Source organism: Polypterus senegalus, chromosome 5 (genome assembly GCF_016835505.1).
Source record: "Polypterus senegalus isolate Bchr_013 chromosome 5, ASM1683550v1, whole genome shotgun sequence".
Lineage (NCBI taxonomy): Eukaryota > Metazoa > Chordata > Cladistia > Polypteriformes > Polypteridae > Polypterus > Polypterus senegalus.
Window position 1 is genome coordinate 3937176 of NC_053158.1, and position 18024 is coordinate 3955199.

At 41.0% G+C, this 18024-nt stretch overlaps 1 protein-coding gene across 2 annotated transcripts in view; it reads left to right on the top strand.

The window, feature by feature from the left end:
• The window catches only part of mmp16b (matrix metallopeptidase 16b (membrane-inserted)), a 182205-nt gene that overhangs the window by 79875 nt on the left and 84306 nt on the right, over positions 1–18024 (top strand). Inside the window, exons 2-3 of one of the 2 annotated variants that reach the window (XM_039754293.1) lie at positions 11889–12037; positions 16137–16151. In XM_039754293.1, coding sequence (XP_039610227.1) covers positions 11889–12037; positions 16137–16151 — 164 coding nt within the window. The remainder of the gene's footprint in view (positions 1–11888; positions 12038–16136; positions 16152–18024) is intronic. The other variant, XM_039754294.1, reaches the window with a different exon arrangement.

The window sequence follows — 18024 nt, forward strand, 5'->3', positions numbered from 1 at the left end:
ATGTTTACTCCGAGGAACTTGAAGCTTATAACCCTTTCAACTTCTACGCCACTGATGTAGATGGCTTGCCTTGCTGTTTCCGGTAGTCCACGATCATCACCTTGGTTTTGCTGACGTTATGAGACAAGTTGTTATTCAGGCACCAATTACTCAGTGCCAGCACCTCCTTTCTGTAAGCCGTCTCACCGTTGTCAGTGATAAGACCTATGATGGTTGTGTCGTTTGAAAACTTGATGATGGTGCTTGTGCCGTGTTTTGCAACACAGTCGTGGGTAAACAAGGAATACAAGAGGGGGCTAAGCACACAGCCCTGCGGCGCTCCTGTGTTTAAAATGAGTGATGAGGATGTGTGTTTGCCAACTCTCACCACCTGGGGCCTGTTTGTGAGGAAAGAGAAAATCCATCTGCAGATGGTCGTCCCCAACCCAAGGTCGTCAAGCTTCAAGACGAGTTTTGAGGGGATGATGGTGTTGAATGCCGAGCTGTAATCTATGAACAGCATTCTTACATATAAATGTCTAGGATTAGTGCTTGTCCAAGATGGAAACTTTGATGTAGAAATAACACATAGAGTGCAGTGTGGACGAAGCAATTGGAAGACCTTATCAGGAGTATTGTGTGATCGAAGAATGAAGGCAAAGGTTAAAGGTAAGGATATAAAGAACAGCAATGGTGTATGGAGCTGAGCTCTTGACAGCCACCCAGCCTTGACTCTCTAAGAAGACAAGGGAAAAACTCCCAATAAAACCCTTGTAGGGAAACAAAAATGGAAGAAACCTTTGGAAAGTATGTGTGGATGTTTCGAATTCTAAATAAATGAGGTTGTGATTAAAGGGCTGGAAGGAAAAAAGCAAAATCTGCAGGGGTTCCAATGCCACGAGACCACCCAGCCCCCCTAACTTTAATGATCTCAATCAGCCCTCATGTTTTTCAGGCTTCACGTGGAATAATTAGATGGTGATGATCATGTGGACCTCTTGCCTTCAATTCATCAGTGTAGGGACTGCATGGTGCCCTGATCAGGTGGTGGGGGCGCAGATCAACACCACAGAAAAGTGGAAAAAGAACAGCAGAGAAAGTAGGGGTTAGTACGGATTGAGGAGCCACCATGAATAATAATGATAATTCAACGCATATTCAGAATATCAGGGTTACACTAAAATGAAGCTATGAGAAAGCCATGTTAAAAATGTGTTTGAGATTTAGCAGTCATTTTTAAAGTGCTCCACTGTATTTCTGTCGGTAAACTCGTATTCCAGATTTTTTGGTGAACTAACAGCAGAAGGTCACCTCACCACTTCTTTAAAGTTTAGCTCTTGAAATTCTAAGTAGACCCTCATTTGAAGATCTGAGGTTACGATTTGGGGTGTAAGGTGAGAGGCGTTCTGAGACAGAGGATGGAGCAGATTATTTAAGGCTTTATAAACCATCAGCAGTATTTCAAAGTCAATTCTGAATGGCACAGGTAACCAGTGTAGTGACGCTCAGACTAGGGTGATGTGTTCGGATTCTCTTTTCCTAGTTAAGATTCTAGCAGCTTCATTCTGCACTCGTTACAATCGATTGATGTCTTTGTTATATTTCTTAAGTGAAAAAATGTCCTGGGTAATATGTGATTTAAAATTCAGATAGATAGATAGATAGATACTTTATACATTTCCATACTCCAGCAGCAGCATACTGATAAAGAACAATATTAAATTAAAGAGTGATAACAATGCAGGTATAACAGATAATAACTTTGCATAATGTTAACGCTTTACGCCCAGGGTGGAATTGAAGAGTCGTATAGTGTGGGGTCTCCTCAGTCTGTCAGTGGAGCAGGACGGTGACAGCAGTCTGGAGATGATCCTGTTCAGTGGATGCAGTGGATTCTCCATGATTGACAGGAGTCTACTCAGCGCCCGTCGCTCTGCCACGGATGTCAAACTGTCCAACTCCGTGCCTAAAATAGAGCCTGCCTTCCTCACCAGTCTGTCCAGGTGTGAGGTGTCCCTTTTCTTTATGCTGCCTCCCCAGCACACCACCGTGTAGAAGAGGATGCTCACCACAACCGTCTGGTAGAACATCTGAAGCATCTTATTACAGATGTTGAAGGACGCCAGCCTTCTAATGAAGTGTAGTCGGCTCTGTCCTCTCTTGCAGTGTTGGCAGTCCATTCCAATTTATCATCCAGCTGCACTCCCAGGTATTTAAAGGTCTGCACCCTCTACAGTCACCTCTGATGATCACGGGGTCCATGAGGGGCCTGGGCCTCTTAAAATCCCCAACCAGCTCCTTGGTTTTGCTGGTGTTCAGGTGTAAGTGGTTTGAGTCGCACCATTTAACAAAGTCCTTGATTAGGTTCCTATACTCCTCCTCCTGCCCACTCCTGATGCAGCCCACGAAGCAGTGTCGTCAGTGAATTTTTGCACGTGGCAGGACTCAGAGTTGTATTGGAAGTCCGATGTATGTTGGCTGAACAGGACCGGAGAAAGTCCAGTCCCCTGTGGCGCTCCTGTGCTGCTGACCACAATGTCAGACCTTCAGTCCCCTGTCTGTAAGATAGTCCACGATCCACGCCACCAGGTTTGAATCTACTCCCGTGTCTGTCAGCTTGTCCCTAAGGAGCAGAGGCTGGATGGTGCTGAAGGTGCTAGAGAAGTCCAGAAACATAATTCTTACAGCACCACTGCCTGGAGAGGGATCGTGTAGCATATAGATGATGGCATCCTCCGCTCCCACCTTCTCCTGGTATACGAACTGCAGAGGGTCGAGGGTGTGGCGGACCTGTGGCCTCAGGTGGTGAAGCAGCAGCCGCTCCATGGTCTTCATCACATGTGATGTCAGAGCGACAGGCCGATAGTCATTCAGCTCACTAGGACGTGATACAGATCAGACTCAATAGTTACCCAAAATTCTTTACCTCCAACTTGACTTTTAAGCCTAATGGATTAAATTTATTTCTACTACTCTCATTATATCCATTTTTTCCAATCCCTAAGATTTCTGTTTTCTCCTTATTTAGTTTGAGGAAATGACTACTCAGTCAGAAACACAAGTAAGACATTAGGGGTCAGTGAATCAAGAGAGTCGGGGTCATCAGGCGCTATTGATAAGTACAGTTGTGTGTCGTCAGCAGAGCTGTGGTGGCTCACATTATGCCTTGAGATAATCTGACCTAACGGAAGCATGGAGATCAAAAAGAGCAGCAGACCCAGGAGAGACCCTTTTGCACCACCATATAGAATATCATGTGTCTCACCACATAATAATCACCACAACTAACAAAGAATTTTGTTACGTGAGACTCAAACCAATTTAAGATCCAGCCTGAGAGGCCCACCCACTGACTAATACAATTTCTAAGAATATTGTGATCAATTGTTTCAGATGCAGCACTTTGATCTCAGAGGATGAAAACAGATAGACGGCCTCTGTCTGCATTGACTACTTTAACGAGTGCAGTTTCTCTACTGGGATTTGTTCTAAAATCCGACTGAAACTTGTCAAGAATAGCAGAGAGGTGATCATTTAGCTGAGTAATGACGGCCTTTTCTAGGATTTTACTTAAGAAAGGCAGGTTAGAATGGGACATTTGAGGAAAGCGTCCATATTCTTTGGCTTTCTTCCCGAAGTGTGCAGTGTGTAAGAGGTTGTCATATGGACATCATGTCACTCACTTCACTTCCTCAGTGTGCAGGAGCAAAATGTCCCTATGAATGGCAGCAGAACTGAAATCTTCCATCAGCAGCCCCATGTAGATTATTTTAATTGAAGCTGACGACCCATACAGGGCATCCATTTACATTTTGATACCCAAGTTCAGACTACTTTTATACATGAAAAGGACATTTTGAGTTCCCTGTGTGTTAACTTAAAATCTTTGTGAGGCATGCAGCCAGGTACAGGAATGACAGGTCTTGTGGAAAAATGCGTCCTGATTAATTCGACAAAAGTTCAACCAAAAAACTAAAACACAAACGTTTGGTGGCATTAGGCGTGTTGCATTCGGGCTTACAAATAAACCAAAAAGGCTCGGCTCTAGCCATAGGATCAGGGTCTGTTTGCTCGGGAGCTTCATCTGACGGGTCGTGCTTGCCTACAAGACTCCACCCACTGGGCTGCCGGGGTTCTTATGGGTGTGGAAACAGAAGGGGCGGAGCTAAGTGCCCTTACTGGGCAGTTGTTCAGTGCTGTGCAGAGAGAAGGAGAAGAGAATGTTAGCAACGGTGCCTCCTCTTGACCTGGCAGATTATTACTTACCTGGCTCAAGCCTGAGAGGAGATCCTCCGACACACACGCGTGACAGGCAATTTATTTTTTATTTTATTTTGTAAACAACATCAAACCTGCCAGGACTGCCCACAGATTGAAAACCATTCAAATAGTCAATGCTGCCACTAATATAATCTCAGCAGTTGTAAGGCTTCTTTGCCCCAGTGAGTTTCTTTTGCTGAGATGAGAGACCATTGCAAGTGGAGCAGAATGTTAACTTGAATAAGGACGCAAATTGTTTCTTGGCATGTCCTGTTTCCGACTGTGTTTTACTTTTCCTCTCTCATTTCCCTTCTTTTACATCAGCTCCATCATTCCAGTAATCATTTCCCCCCCTTCAATTAGAAATGAACTTCATTGATAAGAATGCCACCTCGCCTGCCAGCTTTAGCAGCTGCCAGTTTGGAACACACATAAATGGAAATCATGTGGGTGATTTGGGAGTAAATAAGGCAAGAGCCGGAAATCCATCCCAGTGTCAGCTGGGAATAAATGGCCTTGCCCTAGTTTGTCCTCGCGTGCTTCTTCCTTGTCAGAGCTTGAAAGCGATACAAACCGCCATGGGAATTGTCTGACCTGTAGATTTATGAAAGACGGCCTGCTAGGTACTAGACTTGTTTCCCACTAGGAATACCAGCCATTTACAAAAAAGTGGGTCATTGTCGGCCTCTGACTTCAGAACAGTGACCGCAGACGCGTATTTTTTCTTGCTGGTGTTATTCATTTGGGTATTTTCTAAAAACAGCTTTAGCAATAGGCACGGATCAGGAACCAAGCTGGGATTGCATAAGGTGGACAGCAACTGAGCTTTACTACCTGGTTGGACGGTCGGGTGAATAGGCTGAGAGCACAGGAACAGCTGGCTTCTCATCAGGTTTTGGGTATGAACATATCAGAGGGGGCGGAGCCATGGAGAGAGAGAGAGATTAAGATACAATCAGAAAGGGCGGAGACTGGAAGAGAGACAGTTGGGAGGGGCAGAACAGGGGAGAGAGAGAGAGAGAGAGAGAGAGAGAGAGAGAGATAAAGATGCAATCAGAAAGGGCGGAGACTGGAAGAGAGACACAGTTGGGGGGGCAGTGCAGAGGCAATATATATATCTATATCTATCTATCTATCTATCTATCTACTGTATATACAGAGAGAGAGAGTGAGAGGATGGGAAACAGACACACCTAGAATGGGTGGAGCCATTTGAGTAAGAGTAAAAAGGGTGTGTATTAGTTTGAGTGAACGAGGTGATGAAGTACTTCAAGAGTAACACTTGGTTTTTTGGACATTATGGTGTTTATTTTTACCACATATTTTTGGGAAAAGAAAAAATATATATATATATACGAGCGTATATATATATATACATACAGTGGGATGCAAAAGTTTGGCCAACCTTTTTAATAGTCATTATTTTCCTGTATAAATCGTTGGTTATGATAAAAAATGTCAGTTAAATATATCATATAGGAGACACACACAGTGATATTTGAGAAGTGAAATGAAGTTTATTGGATTTACAGAAAGTGTGCAATAATTGTTCAAACAAAATCAGGCAGGTGCATAAATTTGGGCACCACAAAAAGAAATGAAATCAATATTTAGTAGATCCGCCTTTTGCAGAAATTACAGCCTCTAAACGCTTCCTGTAGGTTCCAATGAGAGTCTGGATTGTGGTTGAAGGTATTTTGGACCATTCCTCTTTACAAAACATCTCTAGTTCATTCAGGTTTGATGGCTTCCGAGCATGGACAGCTCTCTTTAACTCACACCACAGATTTTCAATTATATTCAGGTCTGGGGACTGAGATGGCCATTCCAGAACGTTGTACTTGTTCCTCTGCATGAATGCCTTAGTGGATTTTGAGCAGTGTTTCGGGTCGTTGTCTTGTTGAAAGATCCAGCTTCAGCTTTGTCACTGATTCCTGGACATTGGTCTCCAGAATCTGCTGATACTGAGTGGAATCCATGCGTCCCTCAACTTTGACAAGATTCCCAGTCCCTGCACTGGCCACACAGCCCCACAGCATGATGGAACCACCACCATATTTTACTGTAGGTAGCAGGTGTTTTCTTGGAATGCTGTGTTCTTTTTCCTCCATGCATAACGCCCCTTGTTATGCCCAAATAACTCAATTTTAGTTTCATCAGTCCACAGCACCTTATTCCAAAATGAAGCTGGCTTGTCCAAATGTGCTTGAGCAGACCTCAAGCGGCTCTGTTTGTGCTTCCTCTGCATCACTCTCGCATACAGCATCTCCTTGTGTAAAGTGCTCAATGGTTGAACGATGCACAGTGACTCCATCTGCTGCAAGATGATGTTGTAGGTCTTTGGTGCTGGTCTGTGGGTTGACTCTGACTGTTCTCACCATTGTCGCTTCTGTCTATCCGAAATCTTTCTTGGTCTGCCACTTGAGCCTTAACTTGAACTGAGCCTGTGGTCTTCCATTTCCTCAATATGTTCCTAACTGTGGAAACAGACAGCTTCAATCTCTGGGACAGCTTTCTGTATCCTTCCCTAAACCATGATGGTGAACAATCTTTGTCTTCAGGTCATTTGAGAGTTGTTTTGTGACCCCATGTTGCTACTCTTCAGAGAAAATTAAAGGAGGAGGGAAACTTACAATTGACCCCTTAAATACTCGGATTCACCTGTGTATGTAGGTCAGGGGTCACTGAGCTTACCAAGCCAATTTGAGTTCCAATAATTAGTTCTAAAAGTTTGGGAATCAATAAAATGACAACGGTGCCCAAATTTATGCACCTGCCTGATTTTGTTTGAACAATTATTGCACACTTTCTGTAAATCCAATAAACTTCATTTCACTTCTCAAATATCACTGTGTGTGTCTTCTATATGATATATTTAACTGACATTTTTATCGTAAAAAAATACAGGAAAATAATGACTATTAACAAGGTTGCCCAAACTTTTGCATCCCACTGTATATATATATATATATATATATATATATATATATATATATATATATATATGAAATCCACCATCTGTCTGTCTGTATGTTTGTATGTATAATTACTTCACAGATTTAAGTCAGGTTTTTTTCTATAATTTGCTTGAATATTCCGGTTGATTTCGCAACTTCTCTCATCGTGCTAAGTATCACAGTTCGCTTGCAGTACGGAATTATTAGCGCGATTCTGAGAGAGATGCTGTGGGCCGAGGAGAGGTGGGGGGAGCCTCTGTACGTGTTAGTCTACCTTTTGTCACAGGTTGACGCGCACCTCGCCTCCGCTTAGCTAGCGATACCTGTTTGTTCAGCAGACATTATCATCTAGAGATTGTTAAGGAGTAATGTTTAACGTTTTTCAGCTATGTGTGTTTAAGAGGGTACCTGCTGATTGGCAGAGCTATCACGGCCATGTGTTCTTCTCCCTACGTGATCTCTCATCAGAGTTGAACATAATCAGATACAGTGCCCGTGTTTGGCGTTAGAACGTACCTACCTTCCGCTTGGCCAGAATTACGGTTGTTTTTTTTAATGATTTTAAAGTTTGACCTGTTTCACTACTACATGGGCGGAGCTGCTGGGCAACAGCTAGTCACTAATACTTGTAGTTTACTTAAACCTGGGGAGGCAGGACCACCTCATTAAGTATACAGGATGCTGTCCTCTGCAAGCATGTTTTTCTCATAGCATCTTCAGCACTGATCTGGATTGATTTCTGTATTTGGATTTATTGAATTTCTTGGCTTTTGGCTCCTGCCTTTTTGTTTTAATGTATTTGCAATATTTGGATTTGTTTGCTTTTTGCCCTTTTTACTGGTTTGTGTTCGGGACCAAACAAGGGTTCCTCTCCTAATTTATGTTTATTGCTTTCCTTTATTTTTTAGAATATTTTTGGTTTTTAAATGTTTGTTTTATGCTTTTCTGTTAATATATTATTTTTCTAACTATATATTATCTGAGAATTTTATTCTGTTCAGTTATCATGTAGTATTTGTGTAGATTTTGTGGTTCTCTTATGTTTCTTATCTTATGTGGGCGATTCCTCAAGAGGTGGAGTCACCTGTCAGTCATTGTTAAGGACCGCCCCCAACCCAATACAAGCAGGCAGAGAATTAAAGTCCAGTGTGGCTCATTTTGGTGAAATGTGTGAATTTTGTAATTACTTTGATTGTGATCTCTGGGTCTTGATTATTTTTGTACTTTTGCTGCTCAGGCTTTCTGCTGGATTTCTTATTCGAAACCCAATTACTTCGGATAACCTGTTAGTCAAGTCCTTATTGTTGATTTTTTGCTCCTATGAACTATTTTGTTGTTTTTTTTTTACCTCTAATAAATCCTGCTTTTATAGAATTTCTTCATTGCCTTGCTCAGTACAAGCCAGGGGTTTATGGTGATCCTCTCCCTTGTAGAACATTTTGAGTGGTTTTTGGATTGGCTTCCTCGTGTTGGTCAAAGTCCGCCACTCCAGTGGAAGCTAGGCTGCCTTTTGGTGTACCTCCTCTGGACTGGCTGGTGTTTTTGAAGGCCTCACGCCACTCTGGCCACTTTGTGACATCAACTATAACCTTTGCCTTTTGTTATTCTTTTCTATTTACAACAACAGCATTTATTTCTATAGCACATTATCATGAAAAAGATTTGGCCCAAAGGATGATATGTTTCAGCCGGGGTCAACCCATCCCCTAATCCTGTCGATATATTGACCTCTGTTTTGTTCATTTTGTTATGTTATGTTAACATTGTTGATTATTTAGTTGCGTTATCTTTATGTGTCTTTTTCCGTGTGCCATGTGTTCTGTGGGTGGTCCTCCAAGAGGCAGGGCCAACTAACCCATCACTATCAAAGGACTGCCCTCAGCCCTGAGAACTCACAGTCCAGTGCGGTTCATTAATTACTCTGGTGCTGGTGAGTTCTCTGGGTGATTATTCTGTCAGTCACATTTACGACATGTGTACTTGTTGCAGTGTACACACCTCTCTGTGCTATGGTTCCTATTACACTGAACGAGCACCTGACACTGTACTTTCTTGTAATTGTACATCAACATTTATATGTTACTTACAAAAAAGCCAGATGAAATGTTATTTATTTGGATTTATTTACTTACTTCCTACAGCATAAAGTCCCTAGTACACTGCAGAACTATAGTGCGTCTTTATGTGAAAACGGCAGTGTCAGATGATTGTGAACGCAACTGTGAGAATGAAACTGAATTAAAAAAAAAATCCACAAAGCTTTACAAGTATCATAAATTACGCCGGCTGTTACAGACTGGAATCAAATGTATGTTTTTATTCTAAAATAGTAAGAATAAGAGCAGCTCAATTCTCAAAACTGACTCGTCTGGGGTGGAACCCGTGAAGTTTTGATTACCAGTCAACAGTTGATACCATTGTGCCACCAAAGCAGTTGTAGCAAATGTGTGTCGATGTCCCACCCTAATGTGGGTTGTTCTGTTCTGTTTGTACCTTTTATGAAAGTGTTTCTTTGATATTTGGAATTCAGGCTTCACACATTATACACTTCACGTCTACATTTTGTCAATTATTACTAAAACATGAAAAACGTTTGTTTTAACGATGTGTTTACATAGATTGCTGTAGACACGGAACACACATGAAATGCACGTGTTCCAAATAACGATATAGTATTTATAAAAGGTGTCATTTTGCTTGACTTGTCACTCTATACAACTCTAAGCAACTGACACACAGGTACACAGACTTGAGCTGAGAAAACTGTGTGGCAGTCGGGGGGATGTGATAGCAGGCTGCTTGCTGTTTGGTGCTTATCCACACATTTACAGGACAAAAGACGCTGAAAGAGAGGTGCGAAGGGATTTAAGGTGGGACGGATGTATGAGTTTTTTCGTAGGTTCTGGTAATTCTAGTATTAATCGCTTCCACACATCACTCAATATCTCTAGACTTAAATTCAACACTTTTAATAATATAACCCAACATTTGATTTGCCTTTTTAATCGCTTCTATTCATTGCTCAACCTCCCTAGACTTAAATTCAACACTTTTAATAATATAACCCAACTTTTTTTTGTCATTTTAGTCACTTCTACACAACGCTCAGTCAATGAAAATGTTGCCTGCACATGTACGGTAGCCCTAAATCCTTTTTAGAGGTCTCTTCCTGTAGCTCAGCGTCTCCCATCTTGTATTTATGGTCGACTAGCTGTGTGTGGTCTTTGGGACAAAATAAAACCCACATACTCTACTATGAGGCACGTATGCGCCATCTAGTGGCCGTGGTTGAGCATGAGCAGAGTGGACTCCTCCATACACACACGTCCTTTGTTTATACGTGGTGTCATGCAATGCCGGGACACTTGCCCAGCCGGGACGCCTCTTCCTTGGAGCAAGTGTGGACAGAGCATTACCTCCCCCTCAACACTAGATGGCAGCAGTGCCTTGAACTCCCACAGGGCTTCATGGAAGATGGAGTTGAATAGAGCCCTGTTGGGTGGGATTCGGGGGGCGCCGCCAGAGGTCACTGCACCTGCTCCAGAGCCCGTGTGGACAGTTATATTACAGCCAACCAACTTAAATCTCATCGGTTCAGGAAGGCTTTTAGCTCTACTTGACTTTATTCCCCTTCTCTCAGTTTACCTCCATGTCGAGATGCTCATGTAATCTGTATGTGTGTTTGTTAGACCATCAATGTTGTCTGTTAGGCTTTTTTTTTCTCTGAATTCACTGTCGTAATCTTCTTTATTTGTTTATTTGGTTTGTACTATGATATGTACCCTGCTGTTCTTTCTTAAACTCTATAAAGCGCCTTGAGCATGGGAAAGGCGCTATATAAATAAAATGTATGATTATTATTCATCCTAGATTATTAGGCCAATGAGCACCTGGAGCACTTCTGGGTGGGCCAACAGCGATTACTTGGTGAGTCAGAGTCGGGAGGAGGGAGACGAAGATCGCCGAGGTGGAGTGGAGGAGAAAAGTGAAGAGAGTATCGAGCTTGTGCTTTGTGACTGTGTTGTGGCTTGTGGGGACATGGGAGGCGTCGCCCGCAAGTGAAGAAACAAAATATAAAGCTTGTGCTTTTATCAGTGTGCCTTCTGTGTCGCGTTGGGTGGCTGGTACGCCCCCTAGAGTTATCACAGCGTCTGATGTTCATGTAGCACACGTGTAACATGTTGCAGGTTTTCTACATGAAGCTATTCAGTTCTGAAACACATTCAGGTTTCTTCAAATTCTTGATGCTGCCATCCTTCCAGTTTTAGCGACATCTGTGAATTTAACAATAAGAGAATCAGTGTCATTAATAGAAATCAGAAAAGGTATTGAGGGTCCATGAACAGACCCCCCAAGGGCCTCCTCACTCCATTCTCCTCTTTTATTTGTATGTCGAGATCCAGTTTCGTAGATTCCCTCTGACGCCTGCAGCTTCTCGTCTCAGAATGAATTAGCTGCCGTTTTTGTTGGAGGGCTGCTAGGCCGGAAGCCAGCAGGTAGCAGTTGGAAATAAGCTGGACTGGGGTGGGCCTCTTCTGGGTAGTCCCGGACTGCCTCCTGGCTGATGCTCGCCATGTTTGCGACTCCCGATCACAACACATTTCAGTTCACGCACAGGCTGACGTTGTTGAAACACAATGCCAATCCACTGACCATTTACTTGTTCTTCTTTGTTTTGTTTTTGTTTTTCAGGACTGGTTGCAGAAATATGGCTACCTTCCACTGACTGACCCTCGAATGTCAGTATTGCGCTCTGCACAAACCATGCAGTCAGCTATCGCTGCCATGCAGCGGCTCTATGGTATTAAAATCACCGGCACTTTGGACAGAAACACATTAGAGTAAGTAATCCGAGACGCCGCGCTGTGGACTGCTGGGTTTTGCTTTCACAATTGTACTGGATGGCTCTGTGCGTCTCCAATATTGTCCAAGGTTATTAAATCTTCCAGTTTCACGTGGTGGCTCAGTACTCTGCGTATTTCCTAAACTCATTAAAGCTTTATATTTCAGAGCTCCTTTTCACACGTCGGAGGTTTTTTTTACAGGTATTGGGTTCCGAGCCTCTGACCACCACCCTGGGTATCTGTTGCATGGCAGCTAATTAATTAACTCAAGTTTTCTGGTGGCTAATCGTAGCCAAATCTAGCAGGGTTGTGAAATGAAATGAATACTTTAACTAGAGAAGAAGAAGAAAAAAACAGAACGGGACTTTTCTCTTCCAATCAAATCATCCCAAAGGGCCTTCAGACCAGAAAACGGCCTCTCCAGTCTGTCATAGAAGTCTTTATTCTAAGGAGTCGGGTGGAGAGCAGGACATTAGGACCCTCCGGGCTGAATGGCCTGCCCATGTTCAGAAAATGGCGGTCAGCTTACAGTGCATTTGGAAAGGCTTCAGACGCCTTCACTTTCCGCACTCTTTATTGTGTTGCACGTTTCATTTGAATTGGTTACATTTGACATTTTTGTCCATCATGCCACACACACTCAATAAGACCCCCCCATCCACAATTGGAGCAGCCTGTACGTTTAAGTAATGACGCTAAATTGGCTTCAATATGACGTTACATTCGCGTTCATTTGACTCTGGTAAACGCCAACCTGCAGCCCTGATTGTAGCGTTGTGTGTAATCCTTTGGAGTTATCAGGCAGTCTAAAGTGTTTTTAAACTGAGGGCTTTGAGGTTCATCCTTCATTGGATTCACAAAATATGGACCAGTTGGCTTTATTAGACCTGAACATTGACCTCCTGATATTAAAAATCCTCCTGGTACGGCGACGTAGGCAGAGAAAACATCGCCGCTGCTACTGGGGTCACCTTCTGATTACACAGCGTGCATGTAATCTGTGAGGAAATACAAAAAAGAAAAGCTGGTAAAGCACCATATTACATGCCGGTCAACCAATACAGCAGTCAGCTTTAGTTAGCCCTGAAGAGCGGCTGCTTGTCGCCTTGAAGTACGCAAATCTACAAACAGCACTCACGTATTTATAATCTTTAGTAGCTAATTACACATTCACATAAACTTACAAATTCTCAATTACTATCATCATTATTCTGATAATATGTGTAAATGTGTATATATATATATATATATATATATATATATATATATATATATATATATATGTACAGTATATATACTGTGGTACCTCGGTATACGTCCTTAATCCGTTCCAGATCCTTTGACTTCTACTAAACAAGACGTATACCAAATAAAGCTTTCCCATAAGAAATAAAGGGAAAATGTTTAATTCGTTCCCATGAAAAAAAATCCTATTGTTATTGGCATATTATACGTTGAGGGGTTGTATAAAATAATTTAAACACTGCTTAATACTAAAATACATAAATACAAAAGCAATTAGATGAAATAAATGAAAATTTAACCTCACTTTACTTTTTTAATAACATCTTTGTTTTTCACAATCGTAGACACCGCCGTTCTCGCATCCGTATGCAGCAGCCAAGTCCTGGATACGCATGCCACCTTCATACTTTTCAACAATCAATTCAAATTTACGCGAAAAAATACAAAATCACGTGAAAATTCACAGGGAGTTATACTGCGGGTTGTTCACTGAATGCTAGCAACTGGCGTACTGACACTCGTGGGCAGTCTTGGCTTTGTCTCGAGAGAGGTAAACAAGGGCAGTGCGTGGTGTTCTAGCACGTGAGTCGTATTCCAAACAAACGTTGTATACCAAGCAAAATTATTCGCATCCAAACAAGACGTATACCAAGTTGAATTTATTCCAAAGCGGACGTATACTGAGGTACCACTGTATATGTATATATGTATGTATGTATATATATATATATATATATATATATATATATATATATATATATATATATATATATATATATATATATAAGCAAAAGTCTGTGATACGGTTTGATATTTGAGTTGGAGATCAAAAGGGAAAAATGAATGACGTATCATAAAGTAGTTTTTATTCCTACCAGGAGCCTTCAGCAGAGAATAAAAACTACTTTTGATACATGATTCATTTTCTCCCTTTTTGGATCTCCAGCTGCAAATATATATATATATATATATATATATATATATATATACATACAGTAATCCTCCTCGATTGCGGGGTTATGCTCCAGACCCCCGATAGGTGAAAATCCGCGAAGTAGAAACCATATGTTTGTATGGTTATTTTTATATATTTTAAGCCCTTATAAACTCTCCCACACAGTTAACATTATTAGAGCCCTCTAGACATGAAATAACACCCTTTAGTCAAAAGTTTAAACTGTGCTCCATGACAAGACAGAGATGACAGTTCTTTCTCACAATTAAAAGAATGCAAACATATCTTATCTTCAAAGGAGCGCCGCCAGAGCAGAGAATGTCAGAGAGAGAAAAGCAAACAATCAAAAATCAATACGTGCTTTTAAGTATGCCGAAGCACCGCGATAAGGCGCCATTTTGTAGAGGAGCGTCCGTATCCTCTGTGCAAACAGCCCCTCTGCTCACACCTCCTCCGTCAGGCAGAGAGAGTGAGAGAGACAGAGAGAAGCAAACAATCAAGCACCGCTCGGGAAGCACATCGTATGTCATTGAGGAGTTTTAGTTAATATGTAATACGTGCTCTGATTGGGTAGCTTCTCAGTCATCTGCCAATAGCGTCCCTTGTATGAAATCAACTGGGCAAACCAACTGAGGAAGAATGTACCATAAATTAAAAGACCAATTGTACGCAGAAATCCGCAAACCAGCAAAAAATCTGTGATATATATTTAGATATGCTTACATTTAAAATCGACAGAGTGAAGCCGCTGTCGCGCGATATAGCGAGGATTACTGTATATATATATATATATATATATATATATATATATATATATATATATATATATATATATCCATCCAATATCTAACCCGCTATATCCTAACTACTGGGTCACGGTGGTCTGCTGGAGCCAATCCCAGCCAACACAGGGTACAAGGCAGGAAACAAACCCGGGCAAGGCTTTTTGTGATACACCATCTTTTGGAATGACAGAGACATAGCAACTGGACAGACACAGAGACACAGTGGCAAACAGACACCTGTCCTTTTATTAAGGTGGATATATCTATATCTCTATCTAATTATATATATATATATAATAACTGTATCACATATAGGATATAGCAGCTTGGATAATGGATAGATGTATCTCATATCTAATAGCTATTTCTCACAACTCAGAGGATGTGGCAGTTAAACACCTAAATAATCAGACTGAGATTCAGAACTAAGAATGTAATGTGTATATGTATATATAAATCTAAATATATAAATCTAAATATATATGTTACGGCCAAAACCCAAAGTTCAGCCAGATCCCCAATTGGCCGGTCGTTTTGCATTTTGGCCCCCAAGGTGTGGCCAAAGTCTGAATTACTACAAATGACCAGTGTATATATGCTACTTTGGCCGGCCATTTCACAAAGTGGTAAGAACTCCCTGGCCAAAATCCAATGTGCTGATGTAAGACTGTCCGCTCAAGGTCTGAAGATGCTTAAAAACGTTCAGATGCAGATTCAGAAGTGAGTTTTCCATTCTGCACGAGAAACTGCTCGTTCGTAAAGCGGACGCCATTTGAGATGGCCTTCTCCTCACCCAAACACAAACGGTGATCTCGGAGGTGCTTTTTAACCGGCTTCTCTAGGTGTCCCGTGTATGAGATATCATGTGTTTGTGTTACGTGTAATGGTGGTGTGCCTTGGGATGTTTTTGGTTTGCCACCATAGCAAAAATGGTGGCAAACGCTGGTGTAGGCAGAGTCCTGTTTAACATTGACGTTGCTAACAATGGGCTTGAGGTCTTTGTGACTCTTGATAGTAACATTTCACTAACATGTGAAATTGTGATCACTTAATGTTTGTATTTTATTTTATTTTATTTTTTTTGTCTTTATGCTTCTTTATTATGATGTAGTGATGTTACGTTAAGGTGAGAAACAAGATTTTTTTTTTCCCTTTTTGTATTTTTGTTGCTGTTTTTCTCTTCTCTGTTACTTTGGAAATGTATAAATTTGCTCAATACAACCCTGAATTGGGGAAACTCATGGAAAATGCAAATAAAACGAGCCAAATGTATTGAATTTCGAGTGCTGTAAAGTGTTGGATTTCAAAGAACGATTTCTGATTCACAGGGAACAAGCAATACGTGACAATGCATTGCGCTGTGTGACAAGAAAGCCATCCTGAGAGGTGGCTGACTTACAACAAGGAAGGAATAGAAGCGACATAAACTGCAGCGTTTTTTAAGAAACTAAGAGCGACGCAATTTAAACGAGTTTACTAATTAATTCAAATCCTGAAGACTGGCTGGCATAGACTGGCACCTGCTCTGCTTTGTCACTCTAATGTTAATTTATTCATTTATTCGTTTATTTGTTGTCACTTTCATTTTTCAATTTTTTCTCTTTAAAAGAATAATAATAATAACTTTTATTTTTTTATAATTCAGCGAGCTGCTCCACCCGACATTGTGATAAAATGAATGTTACACACGTAAAATAAGTAAAAAGGACGTCTGACACTTATGACCTCCTCGTCACGGCAGAATGTTATCAATTTTATTTTTTAATACGATTTAGTATCTCGTGCTTCTGACCTCATTAAGCCCTTTTTTACTTTCTTGCATACAAAATATAGGGAAAAGTATTGGAATCATCCAAAAATTCGGTGTCGAGAATTTTGATAAATCTTGATGTTTTAGACTTCCATGACCTTCTCGTATACGATGTGTGGGGAAAGTATTGGAATCGTCCAAAAATTTGATATTGAGCTTTTGATGACACAGTTGGAAACTTGTGAAGGGTAAATCTCACACAAACATTAGGAAGTTTTTCTTTACACAAAGAACGATAGACACTTGGAATAAGCAACCAAGTAGTGTGGTAGACAGTAAGACGTTAGGGACTTTCAAAACTCGACTTGATATCTTCTTGGAAGAAATAAGTGGACAGGACTGGCGAGCTTTGTTGGGCTGAATGGCCTGTTCTCGTCTAGAGTGTTCTAATGTTCTTAGACCTCCGTGACCTTCTCGTATAGAAAGAGTAGGGAAAGTATTGGAATTTTATAATTTCACATCCTATTATGGTAAAGCACCACATACTAAGTATTTTTTGTCTTTTTCCATTTTTTCGAAAAATGTCTGGTTTTCGAGATAATCGCAATTTTCCATTTGACGTTCAAATGGTAATACATTCATATTTGAAAATATTTTTGCTTTACATAAAAAAAGTTTTGTGTCCAAGTATTACATCACACACTTTACTAAAGTCTCTTGCAACTTTTGACCCACTTTCACTTACTGAGAGAGGTAATTTACCTGAATTGTTCACCAAAATAAAATATATCATGGCAAATTTTTTATTCATGCAGCTGCAGGGTCCGATTTATTCATTCATTACCCATGATGTGTTTGATGCCAATGTATGTTTCTGTTTTGTGCATAGAAAGTGACAAACGCGCAGTTTATCATTTGATGATGTCATCAGTGACTTTGCTCTGGCATATTTTAGTTTAATATAATTCAAAATTTTTAAGTTTATTATGAATAAAATTATTTTAAGTTAAACAGGGACCCCAGTGCACTTTTTTACCTGGGGTCCTATGATTTTTATGCATTTGTGGTTTGGTGACATCTCTTGTGTTTATTCTCTGATTTTTTTCTGGATTTTGGAATCTGGACTCTGTTTATGACCTTGATTGATGGATTCTACATTGGGATCCTTTCTTCGCTCTCAGATTGCATCATTGCTTTGGCGACTCTCTTGCATTTTGTGCCCCATTGGGCTTCATTCTGCTTCAAGGCA